This window comes from Trachypithecus francoisi, unplaced genomic scaffold (assembly GCF_009764315.1).
Source record: "Trachypithecus francoisi isolate TF-2019V2 unplaced genomic scaffold, Tfra_2.0 Lachesis_group8, whole genome shotgun sequence".
Lineage (NCBI taxonomy): Eukaryota > Metazoa > Chordata > Mammalia > Primates > Cercopithecidae > Trachypithecus > Trachypithecus francoisi.
In genome coordinates, this window is record NW_022681473.1 from 50,279,649 (window position 1) to 50,293,099 (window position 13,451).

At 39.8% G+C, this 13,451-nt stretch overlaps 1 protein-coding gene across 3 annotated transcripts in view; it reads right to left on the reverse strand.

Moving 5' to 3' along the window:
• PDE3B (phosphodiesterase 3B) overlaps positions 1–13,451 on the reverse strand; it is a 220,582-nt gene that overhangs the window by 14,199 nt on the left and 192,932 nt on the right. For all 3 annotated transcript variants that reach the window (XM_033207671.1, XM_033207670.1, XM_033207669.1), the window contains 2 exons: positions 12,228–12,427; positions 1,051–1,254 (listed from right to left, as the gene is read on the reverse strand). In XM_033207671.1, coding sequence (XP_033063562.1) covers positions 1,051–1,254; positions 12,228–12,427 — 404 coding nt within the window. The remainder of the gene's footprint in view (positions 1–1,050; positions 1,255–12,227; positions 12,428–13,451) is intronic.

Consider the following 13,451-nt stretch of genomic DNA (forward strand, 5'->3'; position numbering starts at 1 on the left):
TAGAGCCCCATTCATATGGCAGTTTTTTGAGAGACTTCAAAATAGAAGTCTTTACGGAATACACAAAGCATTGTGTTAGATAATCTTTTACCTGTAAAAGGTGACTTCAGCACTTAAATGAATTTTATTTAAAAATTAAAGTGAATAAAACTATACAACTATGAAATAATTTTAAAGGTACCCTGATTTCTCACTGATTTTTATAAGCATTTCATTAATGTCATGACAGCAACATATATAAGGGTCTCCTTCCAGCGGGTTTAATCTAGTACTCCTTTGTTACCAGTTTCTCTACCCTGCAGGTACAGCTTCTTTTAGGTCACAAAAGTCATCAAGAAAATAGCAGCTTCCTGCAAGCCAGGGCGGGAATCTAAAGCGGTGGTCCTCAACTTTTTTCACCTCAAATGTCTGAGGAATAAAGCATAGTCCCATGAGTACCACTGTCATACTGGGGCAGTGATTCTTGATCCCCTGGTGAATATGAGTTCTTTGGCCTAGTATAATGTCTGCACATAGTGGGCAATCCCAATAAATACTTGTTGAATGACTGAATTATTCTCAAGTAGAAGAAGGTGCTTCCTTTTCCCTACACTAGCCAGCTAAAGAATCACTAATATAAAGAAGGTGTAACAGGTGCAGTGAGGTAGGCATAATTAACTGGATTATTAGAATTAACTGGATTCTTAGGAAACACATAAAATTAATTTTATATAATGCCTTACTTGACACTAAGCATGGCTTTGTCAAATCTCTCTTTAAACTCATTTGAAATAACTGGTTTGTTTCTATGTGAAAGTATGTAAAATAAAGTCACAATAGTATAAGTTTATGTGTTGAAAGAAAATATAGCAAGCAATAATATTTTAGGAAATGTTACCATAACAATAAAAATGTTTATTTTTTAAAATATAGGCATATATATTATTTTATATCAACTATTTATTGTTACTTTCTAAGCAGTAATAATTCTAACTTAACATTAAAAAACATTTTATCAGTAACACTGAAAATAAAGATTTTTTAAATCAGGCACTAATTTTCGTAACAAACCTTGGCATTGAATTCTGCAAGAAAATCAAAATGCTTTTTAAGATCTGTGGCAAGGATTGCTTCGATGACTAAAAAACGAAAGCGCTTGAATTCCACATGATCAAGATGAAGAAGGAAGTTGTATTCTGGGCGAGAAAGATATAGATTCCAAGCTGACGCAGCATGATGATTTTCCAGAACAGATCTGTCATTGTATAAAACTGCCTAAAAAGAAATATAGAAAAATGAGGCAGACACCTCAAAGATATTAAACTTTAATATCATTAATATCAGGTTGGAAGTATACAAACAATGAACACCTACTATATACTAGGCGTTTTACCAGGTATTTTAGTACCTGTGAAAATAGGTTGTGATAATTTTATAAATGAGTAAACTGAAGTGCAAAGAGGTTAGGATACACCTTTCCTTCCAACATACATGGCTAGTAAGTGAAAGGGTTATCTATCTTTAAAGTTTATCTTTGCAGACACTCTGCTGCCTCCCAAGAGATGTGAAGTTGATATTTTGAGGTCTATTTCATTTAATCAGAAAACCTTCTCAGATAAACTGTGAATAAAGTCATTAGGGGTCTAGAGCAGGTTTCAGAATACATTTCTGTTGTTTAGTCATTCTGGAGTCAATGGTGATGGTGACTAAAGAAGAGAAAGCAAGAGTACTGTCCAGGGTAAGAGGCCTGCCTGTCTGAGACGGACATATCCTGGATTCCCATCCTCACACAGTGCCTGGGAGTAAAACAGAACTATGTAACAGATAAAAACACAAATCCTCTGGTTCAAACGGTGTGGAATTACTCACTTTTCCTACACTTCACTCCAGTGGAAGACCCTGAGGTACCTCCTCAGTACTCTAGGACTTTGGAATACAGACTTAAAATCAGTGGAGTATAGAATTTCTAAAGCCTCTTCCACCTCTAAAAATAAAGCAATTCTTTAAATTATTAAATAAGCATATAATTATTTTAAAAAGCTTCTACAGCCAAGTTGTGTTAAAGGCCAGGGATAAAAATTAAAACCCTATCCCTGTTTTCATGGAGCCTACTGTGTAATGAGAAAGAAGGACAGATAGAATGAGATCTCAGATAGGATACATATTCTGAGAGCTTAATTGAATAGCTCTACTTATTTGTGAAAATTAGCTATAGCCTAGATTTAAGCACAGATGCATAACACTGATTATTTTTTACACTATTTGATTTTATAAGAGCAATGGTATGATTTAAACTTTGCAATGAGCCATATAAAGGCATTTCATACCACTTGTAATACAACTTCTAAACATTATAAATACCAAACAGAAAGAGTAAGCTTAAAAACTCCCTAAGGGGTCATTTACATTGAATAATGATTTGACTATTCATGCTCAAGTGTTACGAAGACTTAACTATGAGAACAGCTCTGTCTGTTCAGGAGGAAGTAATCTGATTCTGGGCTCAATAAAACACAATGTACAATGAGTGTCCTGTGAAGCTAGCTGATTTAATAAACTCACAGCTAGCAAGATCAGTTTTTAAAAAAATGAGCAAGTTCAGAATTCTTTCACCATTCAAGCTGCCATTTGAAAATGCCAAAGAAATATAAAATGGGGGGGAAAAAGTCTGAATCAGTATTAGAATCTAGATGTAATCACCATACTGGAAACTTCAAAGACATAGTGAAAATGAGAATGGGTACAGAAAAGCTAACCAAGTCACTGCATAAGAAGGAAAAAACCTATCTGAAGAGTAGGTGGAAGGGGTTCCCTGCTGGACCCCAGTAGATTCACAAGCTCAAAGGTGAGTGGGAGGCAAGAAAGAATCATGAAGCAGTAAGTAGGAAGCAAATGTCAACTCTGCTTTAGAAGAATACTTGAAGGTAGCACAGAGAGCAGCAGACCAAGCTTAAACTGAGTAAGAAAAACCAATCAAGCAAACAGATAAAGAAGTCTCAGCTCTTACTGTGGGCTCTTAGAAGCAGAGAAAAAAGACAGGGCCCCAGCTCATTTGGAGCTGCAATAAACTAACATCCTTTGACTTTGTGCTAAAGCATCTTGTTACCTGCTTTTTCTGGCTATAGATCCTTCTCTCTACAGTAAATACATCAATACTTTGGCAAAACAAATTAATTGGTCATAAATCTTACTTTTCACCCTCTGAGTTGGAAAGATCTGAGAAGGAGTTTAATACAAACTGACAGAATCTTAGCAAATAGTAACACTTAAATAAGAGCAAAAAGAGAAAACCCTTCAGACATAAGAAGGACTTAGATCATACAAAGGATGAGTCTGACTAATCTGAACAAATGTCCCCTTTTAAAACATAAGAAACAGGAGGAAACATTAACAAAAAATCTAGGTCATAGCCATTATCTCATGACTAAGAAGGCACTTCTTTTTTTTTTTTTTGAGACGGAGTCTTGCTCTGCCGCCCAGGCTGGAGTGCAGTGGCCGGCTCTCAGCTCACTGCAAGCTCCGCCTCCCGGGTTCACGCCATTCTCCTGTCTCAGCCTCCCGAGTAGCTGGGACTACAGGCGCCCGCCTCGTCGCCCGGCTAGTTTTTTGTATTTTTTTAGTAGAGACGGGGTTTCACCGTATTGGCCAGGATGGTCTCGATCTCCTGACCTCGTGATCCGCCCGTCTCGGCCTCCCAAAGTGCTGGGATTACAGGCTTGAGCCACCGCGCCCGGCCGACTACCACTTTTAAACCATCAGAACTCGTGACAACTCCGTCATTATCATGAAAACAACATGGGAGAACCCGCCCCCATGATCTAATCATAATCACCTCACACCAGGGCCCTGCCCCTTCACATATGAGGGCTACAATTTGAGATGAGATTTGGGTGGGGACACAGAGACAAACCATCAGTTCTAAAATTTCTATTAATCCCTTATCTTCCTTTACCTTAGTTACCACCCTTGTTTTGCTGAAATACATTTTAAAATAACTTTCTCAGGATGGTCAAGATGTGATTGTTTAAAATCACTGCATATCTGAGAATCTTGTCATTTTTGCTCTTATATAAAATGGTAGCTTAGCTGAATATAGAACTCTAACTTGAAAATAATACTCTTAGCCAGCACTTCCTATCTCCTCTCATTTTACTTCTATCCTAGCTCTTCTTCTTCTTCTTTTTTTTTTTTTTTCTGAGACGGAGTCTCGCTCTGTCGCCCAGGCTGGAGTGCAGTGGTGCAATCTCAGCTCACTGCAAGCTCCGCCTCCCGGGTTCACGCCATTCTCCTGCCTCAGCCTCCCGAGTAGCTGGGACTACAGGCGCCGCCACCTCGCCCGCTAGTTTTTTTTTTTTTTTTTTTTTTTTTTTTTAGTGTTAGCCAGGATGGTCTCGATCTCCTGACCTCGTGATCCGCCCATCTCGGCCTCCCAAGTGCTGGGATTACAGGCTTGGACCACCGCGCCCGGCCTCTATCCTAGCTCTTAAGTCATAATCTTCTCTTTCTCTCTGTCTCTCAGTCTCTCAGTCTCTCTTTCTCCTGCTCTGTCTCTCTCTCTCTTGCTCACACACACATTATTTATTTATTTATTTATTTTCTTGCCATACTAGAATGTAAGTTCGATGAGAGGCAAGATTTTTCCCATGTTTTATTCAACCTAACAATGCCTAAATAGTGCCTATCCCACAATATGCACCCAATAAATACTTGAACAAATAAATGAATGAATGAATTCCCCTAGAATTTTAGAGACTTAATTCCAGTATTGTCTAGAATCTATTGTTGCTAAAAATATAATGACAGTTGAATTTTTGTTCTTTTATAGAGGTATTGTTTTCATCTTCTCAGGAATTCTTTTTTTTTTTTTTAATAAAATCTCTGGTGTTCTGAAATTTTTCCATGATGTGCTACATGTGGGGTTTCAGTATTTTTTCTCTATTCAACTTTCCTGGCACTTAGTGAGCCCCTTCAATCCAAAGACTCCCCTCTTTTTAGAACTTCCACTAGTCACATCTTGACCTAGTCCCCCATGTCTTATCTTCTCCTTCCCTGTATTTTCTTTTTATCTTCCTGGTCTATGTTCTGGGAGAGACTACCTGGACTTTTACTTCCCAAGCTTATATTGAATTTTTAAAATTTCCTGCAGCAATATTTTTAGTTTCTAAGAGCCTAACTTGTTCTCTGATGTTCCTTTATTATAGTTTCCTGTTCTTACTTTATGGATGCAGTATTTTTCAAATTCTCTGAGAATACTTTTTAAAAAAATAATTAGATGCTTCTCTATTCCCTAGATTCTCCCTGTGGTCAGTTATTCTTTCCATCTTAGCCTTTTCTTTCCAAGCTTCTGATTAATGCCATGTCTGATGATCCTTGGTTATCTGTGTATATAGAAAAATGAATTCTAAATCAGGTGCAGTGGCTCACGCCTGTAATCCCAGCACTTTGGGAGGCCAAGGTGGGTGGATCACGAGGTCAAAAGATCTAGACAATTCTGGCCAACATGGTGAAATCCCATCTCTACTAAAAATACAAAAATTAGCTGGGCATGGTGGCATGCGCCTGTAGTTCCAGCTACTTGGGAGGCTGAGGCAGGAGAATCGCTTGAACCCTGGAGGCAGAGGTTGTAGTGAGCCAAGATCGCGCCATTGCACTCCAGCCTGGCAACAGAGTGAGACCCTGTCTTACACACACACACACACACACACACACACACACAATGAATTCTAGATTTCAGTTGTAATTTCTCTCTGCTGTTATGTATGTTTTATTGTGGAGTCTCTCCCCTTAGGATGAATGAGTGGGAACTATGTAAATGTGGATAGGGTTTGTTACTTAGCAAGTTTTGCTTTAGAATAACGGGTGCCAGCTATTAGATGCCTAGAATGAGAGAAATTTACTTTGTTTTTTTTTTTTTTTTTACATTCAAGGGTCTTTATTTATTTTTGAGATGGAGTCTCACTCTGTCGCCAGGCTGGAGTGCAGTGGCACAATCTCGGCTCCCTGCAACCTCCGCCTCCTGGGTTCAAGTTATTCTCCTGCCTCAGCCTCCTGAGTAGCTGGGATTACAAGCATATGCTACCACACCCAGCTATTTTTGTATTTTTAGTAGAGACGAGGTTTCCCCATGTTGGCCAGGATGGTCTCGATCTCCTGACCTCGTGATCTGCATGCACAGGGCTTCCCCCCAACCCCCCGTGGCCTTTTATGTCCTTGAAAAAGAACTAAGACAACTGAAATGTGCCACCATGCCCAGCTAATTATTTTCTTTGTTTTTGTTTTGAGACGGAGTCTGCCTCTGTCGCCCAAGCTGGAGCGCAGTGGTGCGATCTCGGCTCACTGCAAGCTCGGCCTCCCGGGTTCACGCCATTCTCCTGCCTCAGCCTCCCGAGTAGCTGGCGTGAGCCACCGGGCCTGGCATTATTTTATTTTTTGTAGAGACAGGGTTTCACCACGATGCCCAGGTTGTTTCACATTGTTTTAATCCAGGCTGGTTATGAACTCCTGGGCTCAAGCAATACACACACCTTGGCCTCCCAAAGTGCTGGGATTATAGGCTGAGTCACTACACCCAACCTCTATATCATGACTTCTTTAGTGGCGCGTAAGGTAACTGGAACGAGTGTAGGCTTTACTGCATCTCTTACATTCATAGGGTTTTTCTCCAGTATGAATTCTTTCGTGGAGGTGAAGGGAACTGAAGCGACTGAAAGCTTGGTCACACTGTTTACATTCATAGGGTTTCTCTCCAGTATGAGTACTTCTATGGTTACAAAGGGAACTCAAACCACTAAAGGCTTTGCCACATTGTTTACATTCATAGGGTCTCTCTCCAGTATGAATGCTTCCATGGTCATGAAGGGAAGTGGAACAGCTGAAGGCTTTATCACATTTGGTACATCTTTCTCCAGTGTGAGTCCTTTCATGCATCTTAAAAGAACAAGAAAATCTGAGTGTTTTCCCACATTCCTTACATTCGTAGGGTTTCTCTCCAGCGTCCATGTATTAGACAAGAACCGGAAACAGTGAAAGCTTTACCACATTGTTTACATTTATAGGGTTTTTATCCTGTGTGAGTTCTCTGATGTCTTTCAACTGAATTGAGAAAATGAAAAGCTTTCCCACATATCGTACATTTATAAGCTGGATTTCCACTGTGCATTATCATGTGTCTTCTAACATCTGGAACAGACACGAAGAGTTTCCCACACTGTTCACATTTATATTGCTTCTCTCCATATGGTTTGTATTCTGAGTGAGCTAGGATGTGCTTATTAAGGAGGGATTGATGTACAAAGACTTTTCCACAAATACTGCATTCACATTGTTTTAATCCAGTAGAAATGTTCTCATTCAGATCAAGATTTGGAATGCGGCTGACAACTTGTCCATACTGACTACCTTCTTTGCTTTCACGCAGTCTCTGTACCATATGATTTCTACAGAAGCCAGGTTCCTGTAGGTTTCCTGCATCACTTCTCTGTAGAGATTCTTCTGAGCAAAGCCCATTCCTGCTGGGTAAAGTTCACAGCCACATCCTCAAAAGCCACGGAGTCCGTTCCTCGGCTTCCCGGGTATCCTGGCGTCAGCTAGGGATGTCCCAATACTCGCAGGTCACAGGGTGGCCGAGGCTGCTGCAGAGCCACCGGGCCTTCCACAGCCAAGAAGTAGCAGCGGAGACTAACAGAAAGAGCCTAAGGTGGCGAAGGCGAGACAAAGCGCCCGCCAGCCAGATCCCGGAAGCCGCCCTCTCCTTTCCGGCGGCGCGCCTGATTCGAGAAATTTACTTTGGACTACTAATACCCACTCTAGGAATTGTTACTCTCCAGGCAGTTTCCTTCAATATCTAAGAGATGAGTTTTCTGCCTGGAGGTAAACATAGGGTTGTAGTCACTCTGATTAAAGGTGTGTGTGTGTGCACAGAGAGAGCAAGCAGGAGCAAATGGTAACAGGAGTCTCTCTGGGGTTCCAGCTATGCTGGGTACTTTTGTTTTATCTGTCAATATTCATCCATTTTTCATTTTCCAGAAATGTTATAAAAATTTTTTTATCTGCTGGTGATAATACCTATCATCCTCTTATTGCTCTCTGTTGTAATGAACTTCATATCTTACTATCATTTTAATGCATTCTCAGGAAGAAGGGGAAACAGATTCATATGTTTAGTCATCTTAATCCATATTTTGGGAGAGAAAGCATTTACAAATCTCAACTTAAAATTGTGTTTCCTTTTACCCAGTCTCATAAAAATATTCCAGAAATTTTACTATCTTTAGCACTAACCTCCATCTTTCAGCCAACTTTTCATTTGGAAACAGCTCAGAAATCTCTTAGAATCTTATTAATACTGACATTCCTCTGGGATATACCTGGCTATATGTATCACCTTCTTTCATGGTAAGAATCCTCGTGTATCTTTCTAGCACACATTCCTTGCCATGAGAATGAAAAAGAATGCTTGACCCAGCTGGTGGTATTATATGCTACTGTCTATAACACACCAGAACTACAATATCTTCATTAATTATGGCCTGACTAGACCCACTGAGTTTCCAAAGATGAAAGAACCTACTCTGCTACTTAACCACATTAAGCCCTAGACTTTTACAAGGGTCCTTATCTCACAGGTGCTAGCTGAAGAAGGCCTCATAAACTTCGTTACTTTGGGAAGCACAGAACATATTTCAGAAAACCTAGGAGTACTACAGAGCAAAGAATTCAGACATCCTTCAACATTCAACAAATATTTACTAAATGCTTTCTGTATGTCAAGCACTACTCTAGGTATTATGGAATAAAAGACAAAAATCCCTGCCCTTGTGGAACTTTATATTCCATTGAGGAGATACATATAAAAAACAAAGTACATAAACAAAATATATAGTATCCTAAATGATCATTGCTATGGAAAAAAAGCAGAGAAGGAACATAGTGGTATAAGGAAGAAATTTTAGATGGAAGGAGGTGACAAAATGAATATACAGATATCTAAAGGAAAAGCCCTCTGGACAGGGAGAACAGAAAGTGCAAACACTCTCAGAAAGGGACAGAGATAGTATTAGCAAGGAAGCCAGTGAGACTAGACTTGAGTCAGTAAAAAAATAAATAAATAAAAATAAAAATAAAAAGACTTAATGGGGCCAATAATGCAGGGCCTTGCAGAACATTTTATGATTGTCATTTACTAGGGGTAAGGTGAATGCCATTGGAGAGTTTACTTTTTTGTTTTTTTATTTGTTTTGAAACAGGGTCTCAAATGTTGCCCAGATTAGTCTCAAACTCCTAGGCTCAAGCAATCCTAATGTGTCAGCCACCCAAAGCATTGAGATTACAGGTGTAAGCCACAGCACCTGGCAAGAGAGTCTGGAACAGAGTGATGCAACACACTTAAACAGGGTCACATTCTAGCTGACATGTGTTGAGAACAGACTGAAGGAGAGCAGGGAACAAGCAAGGAGACTAGGTAAGAGGCTATACATTTTCACAGCTGAATCTCTAATCCATCTCCTTTCCATTCTAGCACTTCCTATGGCTTCATCTAATGGCAATTCTTAACAATGAGAAGTTAGAAATAACATGATGATTGATATCATGTTCAGACTTCATGACTGAATTTTGATTAGGATAACAGTTGAGTATGCAACTTGTATAATTTGCATTCATATAACACTGTTTTAAATTATCTTCATATGAGAGTTAACATTGGAATTCACTCATTTGTAACATCCTTGAGGGAGGATATACTTTACAAAAATGAAAGCAGTAATAAAAACAGAGAGTAGGCCGGCATGGTAGCTCATGCCTGTAGTCCCAGCACTTTGGGAGGCCGAGGCAGGCAGATCACCTGAGGTCAGGAGTTTGAGACCTGCCTGGTTAACATGGTGAAACCCCGTCTCTACTACAAATACAAAAATTAGCCAGGCATGGTGGCAGGCGCCTGTAATCCCACCTACTTGGGAGGCTGAGGCAGGAGAATCACTTGAATCCAGGAGGTAGAGGTTGCAGTAGGCCAAGATCATGTCATTGCACTCCAGCTTGGGTGACAGAGCGAGACTCCATCACCATCTCAAAACAAAACAAAACAACAGAGTGGACTAGAACAGTAAGTAATTTCTACCTATGTGATTTCTGATTCAGGAGCTTCTCATGCCATTGGAAACAGTATAAAACCTTCCATATGTTATCTCTTAATCATATCAGATAACTATTTTTAGGTTCAGAAGAATAAACCTTTATTTGAGGTCATGCAGCTAATAAGTGGGCAATCAGAAATCTAAGACAGGACTTTTAATCTCAAGTCCAGTGCTTTTTCCACTATGCCACTACTCCTCAGGCCTATGATTCACCAAAGGACTAGGATTTTCAAAGATTATGATGTGCTAGGTTTGAGAGAATGGGCATCTGATTCTTACAGAATGGTATTACAAATAAGAAAATATGTGCCACTTAGAAGGTACTTTTTTTTTTTTTTTTTTGAGACGGAGTCTTGCTCTGTCGCCCAGGCTGGAGTGCAGTGGCCGGATCTCAGCTCACTGCAAGCTCCATCTCCCGGGTTCACACCATTCTCCTGCCTCAGCCTCCTGAGTAGCTGGGACTACAGGCGCCTGCCACCTCGCCCAGCTAGTTTTTTGTACTTTTTAGTAGAGATGGGGTTTCACCATGTTAGCCAGGATGGTCTCGATCTCCTGACCTCGTGATCCGCCCGCCTCGGCCTCCCAAAGTGCTGGGATTACAGGCTTGAGCCACCGCGCCCGGCTGAAGGTACTTTTTTAAAAAATAATCCTTAGAAAGTGGGCAACTACTAGTACCTAGATTTAAATTCATCAGACAGTTACCTGTGGAAATCATGAGCTATTAATAAAGTCTCACTGGAAAAATGAATCATATGGCCCTTTTAACCCATACACACACACACACACACACACACCACACACACACACACACCATTATACCCATTTACAGATACACATATTCATAGTTCCCTACATTCCTTCCCCCCACCCCGACACACATGCTCACAATTCAAGAGACTATACCTCCTATAGTTTAAAAAGTTGGAGTAAATGAAAGAGATTGAAGTAAAAAAAGAAAAACAGAAAACGGCTACAGAAAATGAAAGGATCAGAGCCAAGGTTTAAACATAGAATAAAGAAGTGGGAAGTGAGATGAATTCAGCAACAGTCAGTGAGTACCTACTCTTCACAAAGCATCCAATTAGAAACACACAGATGACATTTCAGGAATCCCCAGCATAAACAAACCCAGCTACCACACAAAAATCTGCTTAAACCACAACCACACGAAATTCTACTTAAAATCATGTATTTAGGGCCAGGTGTGATGGCTCATGCCTGTAATCCCAGCACTTTGAGAGGCCAAGGCAGACGGATCACGAGGTCAGGAGATCCAGACCATCCTGGCTAACACAACAAAACCTCGCGTCTACTAAAAACAAAACAAAACAAAAAAAATTAGCCGAGCATGGTGGCGGGTGCCTGTAGTCCCAGCTACTTGGGAGGCTGAGGCAGGAGAATGGCAAGAAGCCAGGGGGCCGAGCTTGCAGTGAACCGAGCCACTGCACTCCAGCCTGGGTGACAGAGCAAGACTCCGTCTCAAAAAACAAAAACAAAACACATATTTAGTTCCAAGTCCTAATGTTTAAAGCTACTGCAATTACAGTATCTATTTGTTGGGAACTCTTGCCTCCTCATGCAAATTGTGACCTTAAAGGAATTTTATATCTTATCAGCTATACTAGGTACAAAAATAATATACCAGAAGAATTTTTACATACATGAATATATTCAGAGATAAGAGATTTAAGGTCTGGTATTAAGGCAAATCTTTAGGGAAACAAGAGAACAACAAAAAAGATTAATAGTTCTCAACCACTATAGCTTTCTAGCCATACAATGGGCCTAACCAGGAACAGAAATCTTAAATATAGTCAGAGTTTTGTTGGTTTGATAAAAGACAAAAATATTGACAATAAAGGACTCTAGAATTTCACAAAACAATGAGTTATTTCAAAAACTGTTCATTATTTTCTAGTTGAAGAAGTTGATTTTTCCCCTAATTTCCTAGCACACATCACATTAATGCCATGTGTTATCCAATTAATCAAAATGTAGGGACTTAAAGTCAGATGGAATGGCTATATGATTCAATTGAATAATGATTTACAAAGGGATACATAGCATGACTGAAAATTTCAGAATTACTCTTTAAAGGTTCTGAAAAATATTTCCTACCTGAGGGGCATTTGTAGCCACTAGAAATGCATTTGTCCTCCCTGGGTGATCATAATCATGCATGGCAGCTGCCACGTATAGAGCCATCAATTCTAATGCAGGGATGTTTGAAGACAGGCAGCCATAACTCTCATCTGGAATAGAGCAGCTCTTCGAAGAAATATAAGCAATTCGCCCACGGTTAATTCTACCATCAGAATCTGAGAAACAATAAAATGCAAAATAAACCAGCATTAGCACATAAATTCTTACAATTTTGCTACGGAGGGGATTCTCATGGGTAATATGTTTACTTATTTTATTTGCTGATTTAAGTAAGAACTAAAATCTATGAACTTAAAAGAGTATATTATTCCCAACTTAAAATGTTAGTAGAGAGAAACAGTGTTAAATCTGACCCTGGCCGGGCGCGGTGGCTCAAGCCTGTAATCCCAGCACTTTGGGAGGCTGAGACGGGCGGATCACGAGGTCAGGAGATCAAGACCATCCTGGCTAATACGGTGAAACCCCGTCTCTACTAAAAAAATACAAAAAACTAGCCGGGCGAGGTGGCGGGCACCTGTAGTCCCAGCTACTCGGGAGGCTGAGGCAGGAGAATGGCGTGAACCCGGGAGGCGGAGTTTGCAGTGAGCTGAGATCCGGCCACTTCACTCCAGCCTGGGTGGCAGAGCAAGACTCTGTCTCAAAAAAAAAAAAAAAAAAAAAAAATCTGACCCTGAAGTTGCTTACTTTACAAGACATGATAGGATTCTCACACCAGTTTGATGCAGTCTTACTCAGGCAAATAATAATTTTAAAAACCTCTGATTTTCTAAATATTTGCTATTTAATGACTAGATAGATATAATGGCCAGGGTATATAACAGAAAAAGGCAATACTAGAGAATAAAATTTGATGAAAACATTACAAAGATTTAGGAATTTAATATCTTACCAAACTAAGCTTCTCTACATAGATGCTTTTCAAATCTCATCCAGGAAGATTACATTTCATTTGTAGCCCTAACTACAACTCCTTATCTCCCTTTTGTTTTCTTTCATGAAGCTCCATATAATATAATGGAATAAAAAATGATGGAAAATGAAAAGGCATGGAAAACTGGGGAACATCTCAGTCAACATAACTCTATTTTTATCCTCTTCTTAGAAACAACACGTTCACTATCCATACTGTGCTTTTGGTGTCTTAATATCTTGCCATTGGTTTCTTCTTTTTTCTATTTT